This window comes from Heterocephalus glaber, unplaced genomic scaffold (genome assembly GCF_053883595.1).
Source record: "Heterocephalus glaber isolate CG9 unplaced genomic scaffold, H.glaber_assembly_v1.0 deba00001564, whole genome shotgun sequence".
Taxonomy (NCBI): Eukaryota; Metazoa; Chordata; class Mammalia; order Rodentia; family Bathyergidae; genus Heterocephalus; species Heterocephalus glaber.
In genome coordinates, this window is record NW_028258351.1 from 16132306 (window position 1) to 16148420 (window position 16115).

General features: G+C 46.4%; 1 protein-coding gene across 3 annotated transcripts in view; it reads left to right on the plus strand.

Annotated features, from left to right (window-relative positions):
• The first annotated feature begins 6204 nt into the window (after positions 1-6204).
• Positions 6205-16115, plus strand: part of Spns3 (SPNS lysolipid transporter 3, sphingosine-1-phosphate (putative)) — a 47250-nt gene continuing 37339 nt past the window's right edge. Inside the window, exons 1-3 of one of the 3 annotated variants that reach the window (XM_087191665.1) lie at positions 6205-6291; positions 6581-6675; positions 11450-11515. In XM_087191665.1, coding sequence (XP_087047791.1) covers positions 6654-6675; positions 11450-11515 — 88 coding nt within the window. In that variant the 5' untranslated portion in view covers positions 6205-6291; positions 6581-6653. Of the gene's footprint in view, positions 6292-6350; positions 6676-11449; positions 11516-16115 lie in introns of those variants that run through there. The other 2 variants (XM_013076757.3, XM_087191664.1) reach the window with 2 other exon arrangements.

Consider the following 16115-nt stretch of genomic DNA (forward strand, 5'->3'; position numbering starts at 1 on the left):
GGTGCCGAGAGATAGGGGGCCTCCTGCCTGGGATGCTGTGCCTATGAGATAAGTGGATACTTACAGGGGCAGGCTGATTTGCTGATTGGTGTGGGCTGAGCCAGTCAGGGTCTTAGGCTATGCTTCTGGGAAGGGAACAAGGTCAGCATACAGTAAGTGTGAGTAACACTTTCATAATGGACACAGTAGGGTCCATTTTTTTCCTGGCACGTGGTACACGATAAGCACGTGATGATCTTACGATCACCAGCCCCAATAAGCATGTGACACTTTTACAGTGTTTGTTGTCCATGTTGTGCCCTGGGATTTTTGTTTTGTCCCTCTAATCTCACCTTGCACACTCAGGTATGCCACCGCAATTCCTGACCCGCTCAAACCGCAGAGATGATTGTTTAAGCCATAAATCTTGGAGGAATTGTTGTCCGGCAGTAGGTGAATGTCGGAGACTAGACTTCAGAGAGGAGAGATGGGGGTGCTCATGATGAGGCTTTGATGATACCCTGGTGCCCCTGAGGCGACCAACCCTGAAAGTGCCTTCTCCTCACCTTCTCAGGCCTCCTGACTCGTCCTTGTTCAGCCGAGGTTCCACCTGCATTTCCTCGCAGCTACAGCATCCTTGTGGATCAATCCTCTAAACGGATACTCCTCAGGAATTTTGTTTGTTCTTTCTTTTTCTTTTTGTGTTTGTGGAGATTGAGCGGTGGGCCTTTTCACTGAGCTACATCTCCAGCCCTTTTTAATTTTTTGAGACTGGGTCTTGCTTAAGTTGCCACGTTGCCTAGGCTGGACTCAAACTTATGATCTTCCTGCCTCAGCCTGCTAGAATGCTGGGATTATAGGTGTTTGTCACCATGCCTGGTTACCCAGGAGTTGGCTGGAGAGTGGTTTCTAGGTGATTTTCTGTCACTTTTTATGTTGCGAAGCTGGAAGTTTCTTTTAGAGAGAGAGAGAGAGAGAGGAATTTGAGCTGTGAGGGGAGCCCCTCTGCAAGGACTTCCACTAGAAATAATCTTGGAGGACTGAGATATAGCTTTGCCTTAGTTATTTACCTTGTCACTGAGATGCAATATTCAACTCTCACAGTTTTAAAAGGTGGAGAGGTTTATTTTGGATGATGGTTTCAGAAGTTTCAGTCCCTGGCTGGCAGGCTCCAGGGCAGAAACAACATGGTTGAGGGTCTGTGTGGAGGACAGCAGCTCATCCCAAGGTGGCTAGGAAGCAGAGAGAGAAAGGAGGGGCCAGAAGGGAGATGCATCTTTCCATGCCACACCCCCGGTCCCACCTCCTAGCACCTCAGTCAGCACTGAGCACATCAGTAGACTAACCCGCTGATGAGGATGGCTCCCCTGTGATCCAATCACCCCAAAAGCCCCACTGCTGAGTGCATGAGGCTTTCAAGGGATGTGAAACCATAACAAGCTCAATGGGAGAGCGTATGCTTAGCATGCCTGAGGCCCTGGGTTTAATCCCCAGCACCACAATAAACAAACAAATGCCTCAGTTCATTTCTGCATTAGTCAGAGTTCATGAGGGGAAACAGCCAGATGAGTGCTGCTGACTGGCCAACTCACCGTGTTCCTTTTATTCCCAGACATGGTGGTGCACGCCTGTAATACTGGCACTCAGGAGGCTGAGGCAGGAGGACTACTATGAGTTAGAGGCCAGGCTGGGCTACATAGTGAGTTCAAGGCCAGTTTGGGCTACATAGAGAGATGCTGTCTCAAAACAAACAAACCCCAAAAGAAAACAAGTGCTCCTTTTATTATTATTACCTGATGGGCTCATCATCAAATACATCTTGTTGCTTTTATTTGCACTTTACTATCATGTCCTGAACATATTTTATGTCAATACAGGCTAACAGCATGTAGTGGGCTGGGTGACATTCCATTGTGTGGAGGTAGTACCATTATTTATTTAACCAGCCCTTGAAACTGGGAATTTAGAATGTTATCACTTTTTTTTTTTTTGGTACCAGGGATTGAACTCAGGACCTTGTGTTTGTGAGGTAGGCATGGAGCCACCAAGCTAAATCCTGGCCCTGTTATCACTTTTTTAATATTACAGTCACCACATTTATTTTATTTTTATTTATTTATTTATTTATTTATTTTTTGGTATCAGGGATCAAACTTGGGACCTTGCATTCTTGAGGCAGGCGGTGGAACCACTGAGCTAAATCCCAGGTACCACATTTATTTTTTAAATAATTGTAGCCAGGTGTGGTTGTGCATGCCTCTAATCCCAGAACTAAGGAGGCTAAGGCAGGAGGATTGCTGTGTTTGAGGTCAATTACATAGCAAGAAATTGTCTAAAAAAAAATTGTGGTAAAAATATGTAGCATAAAATATATAGTTCAACTGTGTGTGTGTGTGTGTATGTGTGTGTGTGTGTGTGTCTGTGTGTTTGTGTTGCTGAGTATTGAATTCAGGGTCCAACACATAAGCTATATCCTCAGTCCCCAATTTAAAGAGTAGCTGATATTACAACCATGTGCCACCATGCTTAGCCAATTTAACTATTTTGTTGTTGTTGTTGTTTTGAGACAGGGTCTGGCTATATAGCCCAGGCTGGCCTGGAACTTGCACTGATCCTCCTGCCTCAGCCTCCTGAGTGCTAGGATTATAGGCATGCGCCACCACACCTGGTTCAATGTAACCATTTTTAAGTGTACACTTCAGTGGCATTAAATACATTTTCCTTGTTGTGTAACTGTCATGGGTATGCATGTCTAGAACGTTTTCATTTTCTGAAACTGGAGCTCTGAACCAATTAAACAATAACTCCCTATTCTCCAACCTACTCCTAACTGTCCAGTCACTTTTCTACTTTCAATCTCCCTGAAGTCACCCGTCCTGGGTATGCTATGTAAGTGGAATCATGCAGGATTTGTCCTTTTGTGATTAATATCTTTACGGTTCATCCATGTTGTGGCATATGTATGCAGCTGTTTGCAATCAATTGATAGAACTCAATACCTTCAGACCAACCTGTAACATATACCTGAATTTCCTGGGAGTTTTTGTTTGTTTGTTTGTTTGTTTTGGTACCGGTGATCAAACTTGGGAACTTGCACCTGCAAGGCAGGCAGTGGAACCACTGAGCTAAATCCCTGGCCCGTTTGTTTGTTATTTATTTATTTATTTTTTGGTACCGGGGATCGAACTCGGGACTTTGCGCTTGCAAGGCAGGCAGCAGAACCACTGAACTAAATCCCCAGCCCCGTTTGTTTGTTTTTTGAGATAGAGTCTCATCATGTTGCCCTAGGCTGGTCTTGAACTCCTGCCCTCCGGTGATCCTTCTACCTCAGCCTCAGCCTCTTGAGTAGCTGGGACTATAGGCAACCACCACTTCACCAGCTCCTTCCTTGTTAAGGCTGAATAATATTACATTGTAGGTAGGTACCACATTTTGTTTATTCATCCGTCTGTCAATTGTTAATTCATTCACTTAGCTTGTTTCTGCTTTCTGGCCATTGTGAATAATCCTGCTATGAATGTGGATATACAAATATCTGTTCAAGTTCCCGCTTTCCATTCTTTGGGGGGGATATACCAGAAGTGCAGTTTCTTTGGAGGCGAGGGCCTGGGGAGTAAGCCCAGGATCTCATGCAGCCTGGCAAGTGCTCTACCACTGAGCTACACCCTCACCCCCCTGAACATATCATGCCACCTTTGCAAAAACTGCAGACCTGGTAGCTCTTGCCTGTGCAGAGGGGAGGGGCTGCCTTGTGGCCAAGGGGTTGCAACCATCCTGGACACATGCTTCCCCTTTCCCTTCCCTCCTCTGTGTTGCAGGCTCTGAGTCCTACCCAGAGTTGTCGTCCCTGCTTTGCTTTTCTTCCTCAACACTGGCATTTCCTGCCAAGGTAAATGTGAACATTGTTGTGTTCTTCTTGGTCACCTCGCACGTGGAAGGTCCAAATCAACAGGAGCCTTTTCCTTCCATATGGTGACTCCTGGGGGGACAGCGGGCTGTCCTTGCTGGCCCCTTGTGGGAGCTGGGTGCCTGTCATGGGGAACCTAGACACACACCCTCCTGAGAAGCTGAGCCGGCCTTCGAGAGCTGTCCCACCCTTCCATCAGTAGGATACCAAGGCTCATACAGGGAAACTGGCTTTTGTTGTTTTTCAGTTGAGACAGGGTCTCATTAAGTCACTAAATTGCTCAGGCTGAGATTACAGGCGTATGTCACCATTCCCAGCTCAGATAATGGACATTTGTTTCCACCTTTTGCCTATTGTGAATAGTGCTACTGTGAACCTGGGTGTACCAATATCTGAGTCCCTGCTTTCAGTTATTTTGTATATATACTTAGAAGTGGGATTGCTGGATCAGATGCTAATTTTATGTTTACAATTTTTTAAATCTCTCTCTCTCTCTTTTTTTTTTTTGTATTAGCAATTGAACTCAGGACCTTGAGCTTGCCTGGCAGGCACAGTGGTGCCACTGAGCTACTTCCCTGGCCCTATGTTTATGTTTTTGAGGAAATGCCAGACTGTTTTCCACTGTGGCTACATCACTTCGCATTCCTACTGGCAATGCTCAAGGGATACAATTTCTCCACATCCTCCCCAGCACTTGTTATTTCCTCTCTGTGTCCCTGTTTTTATTACAGTGGGTGTGAAGTGGAATCTTACTGTGGTTTGGGGCTGTATTTCCCTAATGACTAGCAAGGTTGAGCATCGTTTCATGTATTTGTTGGTCATTTTTATATCTTTGGAGAAATTACTCGTTTGCTGCCCATTTTTAAATTGGGTTATCATTTTTTCACGTAGGAAATAATTTCTTTTCTTTTTTTTTGAGACAAGGTCTTACCATGTAGTTCAGGCTGGCCTTGAACTCACTATGTAATCCAGTCTGTCCTCAAACTTGAAATGATCCTCCTACCTCAGCCTTCCAGGTGCTGGGATTGCAGACATGCACCACCACACCCAGCACTTAGAAATAATTTCTAACTTATAGAAAACTTATAGTACAAAGAAATCCATTTAAACTTTACTCAGATCCATCCGTTATTAACATTTGCCCTATTTGCTTTCTTACTCTAGGTATCTATTAATTTTTCTAGAACCACTTGAGACAATAAGTTGCATATATCATGGTCTTTTACTCCTATACTCTCAGAGGAAGAACATTTACTTACATAACCATACAGTAGGGCCTGGGATGTAGCTCAGTGGCGCCACACCTGCTTGACAAGCACAAGGTCCTGAGTTCCACCCCCAGTACCAGAACAAAAACAAAGACAAAAACTGCAGTCCCATCACCATACAATTATTGACTTCAGAAAATTTGACAGTGATGTCAAATTTTTTCCTACTTTAATCTATGGTCTGCATTCTAGTTTTACCAGTTGATTCAGTGACATGCATTTCCCCTCCAGTACAGAGCGCAGGCTGGGCTCCTGTGTTGTACAGAATTGTCATAGCTCTGTCATCTCCTTTACTCGGAAATAGGCCTGCAGTCTTTCTTGGTCTTCTATGACTCTTACTTTGTTTTTTTCCCCTTGCTACTGAGGATTGAACCTAGGCTCTCTTGTGTGCTAAGCCAAACAAGTTCTACCCCTGAACCACACCCTCAGCCCTCTTTTGAATAATACAGTCTTCTAAAAAAAGAAAGTGTTCCTCAATTTGGGTTTGTCTGCTGTTTCCTTATGGCTGGACCCAGATTATGCATTTCTGGCTGGAACACACACTGTGACCCATGCAGGGCTTTACATCTGGAGGCACAGGATGCCATCTGCCCAGTAGGTAATGTTTTAATCTTTGTCAAGATGTCTGCTCCTTCTATTGTTTAGTTACTCTTTCCCTGCTGGCTACTACTGGTAGGCAATCTAAAGAGACACTTGAAGGCCATGCTCTTGTCTTGCCCTTCACCAGAAATATCCCCCTAGATTTGATACCACTGATGCGTTTTGCACACAGGCTGCCTCTATGTAGATTGCCCCCTCTGATATCTTTTCTCTCCAAGTTAAAGCATTAGAAACGAGCAGCCTTTCCTTCCCTTTGGCCCAATGCTGCTTTCCTGGCCAAGATTCGGCCTCCCGGAACAGACCCAGGTTCAAGTCCCGGACTCAAAGTCCATGTCTTGTGCGGGCAGCCAGGCTGGCTTACAGTAAGCAGGGTTGGTGGAGACTCATTTCATTTCCTATCTCAGGAGCTTTCCTTCCTCATTGCAGCCATAGCCTAGATTAAGGGGACCACAGAGTCATCCAGTCACCAGCGAGGAGGTGCCAGGAGCCCTGATCCCTATAGTGGGCCTTGGCGGTGGAGGATGGTGAAATCTCATGGTGAGGCTGTGACAGGCTCAGCAGGAACATGTGATAATATGCCTAACAGTTAGAGGAGCTGCTCTGAGGTCAGAAGCGTGGGAGCCCACAGGAAGCAACTCTGTGCCGAGCTGATACGTCCTCAGCTGGTCCCCAGACTGGGACAGGAGCTGCAGGCTAGCGTGGCTGGGAGGATGTCCACACTCTGCCCTGGTGCTGGGCAAGGAGGCCTGCAGGGCCAGTCCCTGGGGGCAGGCAGGGACTCAGACGCCCTGGTCTCACGTCAGTGTCCCTCTTCCTCTGTGCACAGTCCCTGGAGCCTGCCCCGCTGGCGAGCTTATGTGGCTGCTGCTGTTCTCTGCTATATCAACCTCCTGAACTACATGAACTGGTTCATCATTGCAGGTGAGGAGGGGTGAATATCTTGGGGCAGTACCCACTCTGTTCCACCAGTTGGTGGCTGTGTATCAGTGGTGGCCTTGCCTCCAGCATACTTTCTTCTCTTAGGGCACGTGTCTGGCGTTTGCACTCTTGGAGGTGATTTCCAGTCATGGCTGCATGAGGGGTGGTTCCCATCTGAGCCTCCCAAGCTAAGAGGGAGCACAGTGAGCCTAGGGACAAGGGCATAGGGAGTGGTGGGTAGTGGGTGAGGACCGCAGGGAGGACTGGGCTTTGCAAGCAAAGGCCTCAAGGGTCTGGGTGGAGCTCCTGGGTTGAGGTTTTGGAGGGCAGAGCAGATTGGCTCAGCTTCCAGATGACAATGACTTGTACTGGGTCTGTCTGTGGGACAGGAAGCTATTGTCAAAACTTGCGCGTTCTGCCTTGCTTCTTGTAGGCCCCAGAGGTGCAACCTGGTTCTGTCTTCTGGGGCTCTTCATTCATTCATTTCTTATTATCAGGGACTCAACTTGTTTTTCTCGTCATTCATTCACTGCCTCATTCATTCATTCATCTAAGAGCCAGCCTTTCTTTCTTTCATCACCCATTCATTCAAAATTGAGCACTAATTGCAGGCAGGAGCCACTGGTGGGCCCCCGGGAACCTGGGAGGAACTCAGCCTCATGGTTCCTGAGTGCAGGAATGAGCATCTCCTGGGTGTAGGGAGAGGCTCAGGACCAGCAATCCTGCAAGGCAGAGATGTGGTCAGATAAAGAGGCACAGGCCAGGCCAGAGAGCCCCAAGGCAGGGATGGTGATAACAGCTCAGCACCCCAGGGCGGAGGCATAGAATGAATGAGACTCTGGGGGCTGCAAACCCCATCAGACCTGGTCTTGGCTTTTGAGGAGCTCAGAGGGACACAAGGTACACAGATAAGTTTCTCTACTATAAGATAGAGTCAAGTGCACGCAGGATGGGCAGCCCTGAGGACAAGTGACTTAGGGTTCCTGCAGAACTCACTGATAAGGGGATATTTGGTTTGGAACTTGAAGGTTGAGAAGACTGGAAAGAACCAGGTGTGGTGGCTCACAGTTGTAATCCTAGCACTCTGGGAAGCTGAGACAGGAAGATTGCAAGTTCAAGTCCTGCCTGGGCAACTTAGCAAGCCCCTAGTTCTAAAAATAAAACAAAATAAAAGGCTGAGGATGTAGCTTAGTGGTAAAGCACCCCTGGGTTTGACACCCAGTACCAAGGGTTGGGGAGAGGAGGACATTCAGAGAGGGGATGTGGTCTGAAAATGCACGCTCTGATCAGGGATGGCAAGAGGAGAGGGTGCAGGAAGTTGTCCCAAAAAGGATGACTAGGACAAGAGCGTGGGCTTCCTGGTGGCAATGTGGGAGTTTGGACTTTTGGCCTGGACACCAGGGAGCCATGGGAAATTATTTTTTCATTACTGGGAATTGAGCCAAGGGCAAGTGCTGTGAGTATGCTAGGCAAGGGTAGGACAGTTTTTTTTTTTTTAAGTGGGGAGAATATAATGGTATTTGAATCCCTGAATGGAGGCAAAATGAGCTGAGGAGGTAGTTTGCAGATCCCTGCAGGGAGCAAGGCCAAAGCCGAGAAGTTGGACTGTGGGCTGGGGGCACGAAGGGGTGGGAAATGTACAGAGGCATGGTGGGCGGGCAGCATCAGTCCACAGCCTTCTGAGCCAGGGAGATGGCTGCCTGTTCTTCCTCAGTTGGCCTTGGAGCCTCTGGCTGGGCCATCAGACCCTGAGCCCTGCCTATTGGGATCCTTTCCCCTTTGGGACTTTCTCTGGCCATGGTGATCGTGAAAACAGAGGCTTGGAGGGCACCACCACTCAGCCCTGAGGGCTGCTGGGGACAGGTGTTTTGTGCAGCAGCTCACATTCTCTTGTTGAAAACAGCTTGTTAGAGGCCTGTGTGGTAGACACAGGTAAGAGAGGTGAGTTCACTCACGGCCTTTGGTCATTCACACTGCACCACAAGGCTGGAGGAGACAAAACAGGGGAACTTATTCCTAAAAATGAAAGATGAGTGCAATTATAGAGGATCTTTATTTAGCTGTTTATTTTATTTTCTCTGTGTCATCTATTTTATTTTCCTCTCCAATGACTGTATATTCTTTGTGTCATTGAAAGGGAAAAAAAGACATAGCAGGGCTAGGGATTTAGCTCAGTGGTTCTGGCATGGTCCCCAGTTCCGTCCTGGTACCAAAAAAAAAAAACACATAGCAGTTTGTATACCTGGATGCCACGGCAACTGAACCCAAATTAGATGCCTAAACAAAGCTCTCTCACTTTGTTTTTTTTGTTTTTTGTTTTTGTTTTTTGGTACCGGGGATCAAACTGAGGACCTTGAGCTTGAGAGGCAGGCGGTGGCACCACTGAGCTAAATCCCCAGCCCAGCTCTCTTACTTTGTGCCTTTGATTCCTGCCCCTTCTTTGCCTGCTGGCAGGCCTTAGAGCATAGATGAAGGACTTTCTTGGTGTGGGTGTTTCTGTGAGGCCCACTTCTGTGAGGCTCTGATCCCCTCCTGTCTTGCTGCATGGAAGAGCAGGCTGCTTCTGGCTGGGATTCAAGTCCCAGCTCTCTCATTCCAGTCCTGCAACCTGTATAATGGGGACAGTGATAGTCCCCACCTCTTAGGGTGACAATTGCGCATGCCTGGCTCAGGGCCTGGCCCTCAGCCATCTCCTGATTCAGTGATAGTGATAATGATCTTTGCTCGCTTTGTATGTGGCTTGTCCTCCAAAAGTCCCTGTGCCAAGAGCTTGATCCCCAGAGTGGCAGGGTTGACACAGAGCCCTCATGAATGGGTTAATGCCCTCTCACGAGATTGGGTCAGGTCTAGTGCAACTAGATTAGTTCCCGAGACAATGGGAAGTTATGAATGTGTCTGGGGCCTTCCTTGAAGCTCTCTTCTACACATTCTGCTTATCATTCTCAAAGTGCTCCTGCCATGTGAGTCCATCTGCCAGGAGGCCCTTACCAGAGGGGAGCAGATGCTTGTGCCATGCTCCTTAACTTCCAGAACTGTGAGCTAAAAAACCCCGTTTTCTTTATTAGGTGCCCAGCCTCAGGTATTTTGTGATCGCAACACAAAATGTACTAAGACATTCTTCAAAATAACGACAGGGCCAGAGCCACATGACTCACATAAGCAGGGACCAGAAATCTTGCCTTTTCTCAGATCCCACTGAGAGGCCAAGGGTACTTCAGGGAACAGAGCCCAGTGTCTGAGGCGCCACTTCCTCTCAGGCAGTGCACGCCTGCAATTTCAGCACTCAGGAGGCTGAGGCAGGAGGATTGCCTTGAGTTCAAGGGCAGCCCGGACTACACAGTGAGTTTAAGGACAGCTGAACTACATAGCGAGACCCTGTCTCAAAAAAAAAAAAAAAAAAGATCTCGGAGGGACTTCTGAGACCCAACTAGTGTACATTGCAACTTGCCACCCTCAGGAAGGGGACGAAGGACAGACCAAAGTCTTTGAAGCTTTGTGTGTGCATGTGTCATGTGTGAAAAAAGATGCTTCTGTGTACCTGTGTGCAGACTGGGGCACATGCGGCTTTGCATGTACGTACTTGCATGTGTCTATTTATTTCTGGTGTTCATGCATGAGCAGGGCTGCTGTGTTGTGCACTCTGGGGCTCCTGTTTACACAGATGTCACTGAGAAGGGCTGTCACTGCAGCAACAGGGAACTGCCAGCCACTCTGCCTACAGCGTGAAAGGCAGCCCTAAGTGTGTGCATATGCACGGATGCCTGGTGTGTGTCTATGTGTACATCTCAGTGTTCACAATGTATACGAGCCTGTTGTTGTCATATAGGTAGGTTTTCAAGCTAGGAATATACTTTCTTTAATAGGTGCTATTCAAATTTTATATTTCCTCCAGAGTTAGTTTCATTAATTTGTCTTCCAAGGTACTTCTTAGAAGTTGTCAAATTTATTTCAAAACAGATTTTTGTAATATGCCTTCTATATCCTTTTAAATTCTGTAAAATCGGTGGTAATGTCTCCTAGACCTTGATATTGTAATTTTAAAAATGTATAATTGATATTGTATAATAGGAAGTAAAGGTCTAAGGGAGCAAGGGAAGTGGGAGAGGTAGGGGAAAGGAAAGAAGCAAAAAGAAAAAATATGAGAAAAGGAAAAAAATGGAAACAAGGTCTTTGCAAATAGGGAAGGGTGGAGGGGGTGAAGGGAGGGCAGGGGAAGGGGAAAAAAAATAAGAACCAAGAGACTCATGTAATGGTACAAGATCCCAATGATGAATGTAACTGTATTTTATACCTAAAATGTACCAATCAACTTAATGGGAAAAAAAGTCTTAAATAAGGATAAGAAATAAATGATACAGGGCTGGGAATTTAGCTCAGTGGTTCCGGCACCTGCCTCGAAAGTGTTCACGTTGTCCAGGAGTGTAACCTCCTGGGTGTGTATGTATACCTGTGTCCCTGCAAACGTGTTTCTCTGGGAATACCTGCTTGTATGTGTGTGTGTAACTCTGTCTGTGTGCAAGGGCATGCTTGCGTGTAAATGTGCATGTAGATATGCCTGGGATGCTTGGTACAGTGTGTGTTTGGCGTGCATGTGTTCCTCTGCAGGCCTGCTCTGTGTGTGTATGTGGTTGTACCAATATGTGGAAGAGAGGAAGAAAAGAGAGGGCCCCGTTGCCTCACCCTGTGGTCTGTTGGTCAGCTATGGCTTTGCCTCAGACTCAGAGTGAGCTGCCTTTGGAAGCTACTCATTTCCATAATGCTGTCCCTCTGTCCTTAGGAGTGCTGCTGGACATACAGAAGTTTTTTCACATCAGTGACAGCAATGCTGGTTTACTTCAGACAGGTGAGGAGTGAGTCTCTGGTCCTGGAGCCTGGGCCCTGGGCTCACACTAGGATGGGGTCTTCCAGGGGTTCTTGTGCCCAGCTCCAGCTCCACTGAGTCCCTTACACAGAGGAGCGATAGGAGCCAGGCTTCTTGAAAGACAGTCATGGTAGGGGGAGGAGAGAGTAGGGTTGAGGCCCAGGGTGTGAGCAGCCCTTGTAGCCTGAGTTGGATCCGCAGGAGGAGCACTGAGTCACCAAGGTGGAGCTGCCACTCATTCCCTACAAGTTTGTAAGCTCAGCTGTGCACCAGACTCTCTGAGGTCTGAGGAATCTGTTTTGTTGTTGTTGTTGTTGTTGTTGCTGTTGTTGTTTTTTTGAGACAGGGTCTCACTATGTAGTTCAGGATGGCCTTGAACTCACAATGGAGTCCAGGATGGCCTTCAACTCAAGATAATCTTCCTGCCTCAGCCTCCTGAGTGCTGGGATTACAGGCCTGTGACACCATGCCCAGTGTGAGGAATCTTGATGTGTGCTTTTCTCTTACAAAGCTGAAAAATCTAACTATGAGAACACAAACCATCAGGCTGACAGGCACATCGCCTGATGTGTTTAGGATTCTGGACCAGGGTAATCTAAAGTCAACAGCAGGCAACAGCCACATGTCCCAGTCCAAGGTGGGGACAAATAGAGTCACAGGGCACAGGCTCACCTGTCCCCTATAAGTGCAAGGGTGGTGACATCCACACATCCATACACGTATGTGCATACATGTGCACACATGGTCACAACACATGACACCCATGTGTCCACCCCAACCTCCAGCAGTATACCCTGTGGCTTTTCTTACAGCTCCCTCCCCCAAGCAGCTCCATCTCTGTTCCTTTTATTTATTTTTGTATTTTAGGGGTTTTTTTTGAGACAGGGTCTTGCTTTGTACTACTCTCTCCTCTTAACTGCCTACTATCTCAATCCCTTAGGAAGCACAGGGCTCAAAAACTAGGTACAAGTCCCTTGAGGGGCACACAAAAAACTCCAGAGGCGACACGAACACCGTGTTGAGAGACCCACTTCCAGCCCTGTAAGCCTCCAGGTCTCTGTCCTGAGAACAGGCCTGCACCAGCCTGAGGGTCTCCTCACTCACCTCCACATTTACAGCCTCCTGTCTGCCATGGGAGGCAGACGTGCAGCTCCATCCTGCATGCCCTGCTCTGGGGTGTGGAAAGTCCAGGCTGCCAGGTAGAAGAGCAGGGATGTGCAGCTTCTGCAGAAGGGGAAGGAGCGGAGCAGAGGCTGCAGCAGAAGGGCGCCGGAGGTCTTTCCTTCAGCCAGACCTTATCTCCATAGCTGCCCTCTGTGGGTGACTATCTGCTGTTTATCTGCACATTGAGTTTGGAAGTGAGATAGTGGTTGCAGTGATGGGTGTCAGCACATTTATTTCGATTTTAAAAATGAAACCGACATTTTTGTCAGCCTGATTTATCAGATTGGCCTGTCAAAGGAGGGCTGGCTTTGCCACCTGGACTCTATGGCAGACGAGTCCCAGAAACTGAAGGAACTCAATCTGTAGCTCTGAGGGCTTGGATGAAAATAATAGTTTACTAATATAGTTGTCCCTCAGTACCAACAGAGGATGGGTTCTAGTGCCCTCGTGGAAACAAAAAGCCACAAATGCTCAAGTCCCTTCTATAAATGGCATAGTATTTGCATAGAACCTGTGCATTTTCTTGTAAACTTTAAATTGCTAGGTTACTTATAATAAGTGATACAATGTAGAAGTTATTTAGTATACATTGATATAATGTAAATGGTTAAATTTAATTACCTAGAAAAAAACGACTGAGAAAAGAATCTGGGCATTTTCAGTGTAGATATAATTTTTTTCCAATTACTTTTGATGTGCAGTTGGTAGAATGGGAGGATGTGGGGCCCAACTGTAAACAAAAATGCCAGAAATCACATCCTTTGCAACTACTAGACTTTCAATAAAAGATGTTTTAAATGTCATCTGAGAGCATGTGAAGAAGCATGTAGTTCTATAAACTTTTCTGAGTCCTATGAAACCACACTGTAGACCAGGGATCTTTTCCAACTGCCCCTTCCTCTCAGGGCTGGCAGGCAGGTGCTGGCACTGACTCATACTTGTAACCAAAGTGAGACCATCTTAGCTTGACCCCCACATACCTCTTGATTCAACAGATAATGGCAGTCATTTGGCCATTTTTCTGTTGAGCTTTTGTTTGCCCTTAATGTATTTTGGAAGTAATTTCTGTTTTTCAATAAATAATGGTAGTTATGTTGATAATTGAGTCAACATTTCCCCCTCCTGGTTCTTACTATGGAGATCAGGATTATTTCTATAGGCCTCTGATAAGCGAGGTGCCATGGAGGGAGAAGAGGTATGTGTGTGTGTGTGTGTGTGTGTGTGTGTGTGTGTGTGTGTGTGTGTGGGTGTGTGGTAGATGGGGATACAAGCCATCTTTGCTGAAGTAGCACAAATAGCTGTGTGGAAAGGACATTGAGCTCGATGGCCTGGTTATCAGGTTGGTCTCTGGTGGCTTCAGTCAGTCTCTTCACCTTCTGGGGTCATTACACAGTGACCCTAAGACTCACATTGCTGTTTGACCACACAACTGCAGAGCAAAGGAAGCTGCTGTCTGAGAGTGAGCTTGGAGGAGCTGCAAAAGTGGAGTGGGAGGCTGGGGAGGCTGTGGTCAGGCCCCCTCTGCACCCCACAGCACAGAGAAATGACTGGAGTTAACCAGTGATGTTTAAAACTAAGCCAGGTGTGGTGGGTGCACAAGTTCAAGCCCAGTCTGGGCAACTTAGTGAGAATCTGTCTCAAAATAAAACATACAAAAAGGGCAGGGGGTATAGTTCAGTGCTAAGGCCCTGGGTTCAATCTCTAGTACTGCAAACAAAGCAAAACAACAACAACAAAAACCAAACCAGCACTGACCTGGCCCTTAACATATGCCAGGCACTAAGTGGTTTAAATATAAACTCATTCAACTTTCACCACAATCCCATAGGCAGGTATTATTATTATGATGCCCACTTTATATATGATCAAACTGGGGTTCAGAGAGGTTGTGAGTTGTTTTTTTTTTTTTGGTACCAGGGATCAAACTCAGGACCTTGTGCTTTCGAGCCAGGTGGCTGAACCACTGAGCTAAATCCCCATCCCAGTTGTGAGTTTTTGTTATTTTTTGAGACAGGTTCTCGCTTTGTAGTTCAGGCTGGCCTTGAACTCACTGGAATTCTCCTGCTTCAGCCTCCTGAGTGCTGGAATTACAGGCATGTGTCACTACACCCGGCTAGGTTGTGAGTCTTGCTGAAGCTGGGATTCAAATCCTGGAAGTCTGCAAGTAGAGTCTACCTCCTAACTGTATGATCATTAATTCCTTCTACCTGTCACTGGAATGGTTTGAATCTGGAGATGCTAGGAGTGAGGAGTGCCTGCCTTCCCCGGAAGACGGGCACCTGCATATGACCAGACCACCTGCAGATTTAAGGCATTTGGCTCCTATAAGTGATCCATGCCTAATACCCCAGGAAAATAGAAAAGATTTGGGAAAATATTTTATAAACCTTTCGTAACGTTTTATGTATAAATAAGACATGGAACAATCTTCCTCCACCGGAAGAAGGCTGAGAAATTTGTCTACATCATAGCTAAACACTTCTGCATGATGGTGATTAAAACTATGCAATTAGTATTAATAACAGGTAACACTTACTGGGCATTTACATGAAGCCATTCAGATATCTTACACATTTTATTTTATCTACTCCTCTAGTAATCTGATAAAGGAAATACTATTCCTATTGTGGAGTTGATGGAGGAGAACAGAGACAGTTAAGGAATTTCCCAAGATCACAGAAAGTGGTGGCCCCAAATGGTCTAGTCCTGGAACTTGGTTTTTTTTTTTTTTTGAGACGTGGCCTTGTTAAGTTGGCCAGGTTGGTCTCAAACTCATGGCCTGTGGAATGCAATGTGTGTGGCACCATACTTAGCCTAGAACTTGCATTTACAGATAAATAAATAAACAAACAAACATACAAATAGGTTGGGGATGTAGTTCAGTGGAAAGGCCCTGGGGTTCAATTTCCAGGCCAGCAGTGGGGAAAAATGCCTTGGAGAAATTACTTCCAAAATACATTAAGGAAAAACAAAAGCGCAGAAGAAAAATGGACAAAAATACAAACAATAGAAACTGTTGCTCTGCCTCACCAGGAATAAGGACAATGCTGATTAAAAAATCAGCCAGAGGGGCTGGGGATTTAGCTCAGTGGTTTCGCTGCATAAGCGCAAGGACCAGAATTTGATCCCTGGTACCAAAAAAAAAATCAGCCAGATATCATTTGTTTTTCGTTAGATGAACAAAAAATAAGACAATTGGTCCTTTCAAGTGTCAGCGATAGTGCCATCTATCTTGTGTAAATTGATACAGCCTTTTTAGGGCCCTATTTTGGCAGTAGCTATTAAAATTTTAAATGCCACTGACACCAAAGATCACTCTCTGTGGAATACTAGGTTAAGCCACGTTAAATTGCTGGTTTTGAGGGCCGGGGATTTAGCGCAGTGGCACCGCGCCTGCTTGCAAGGTCCTGACTTCGAT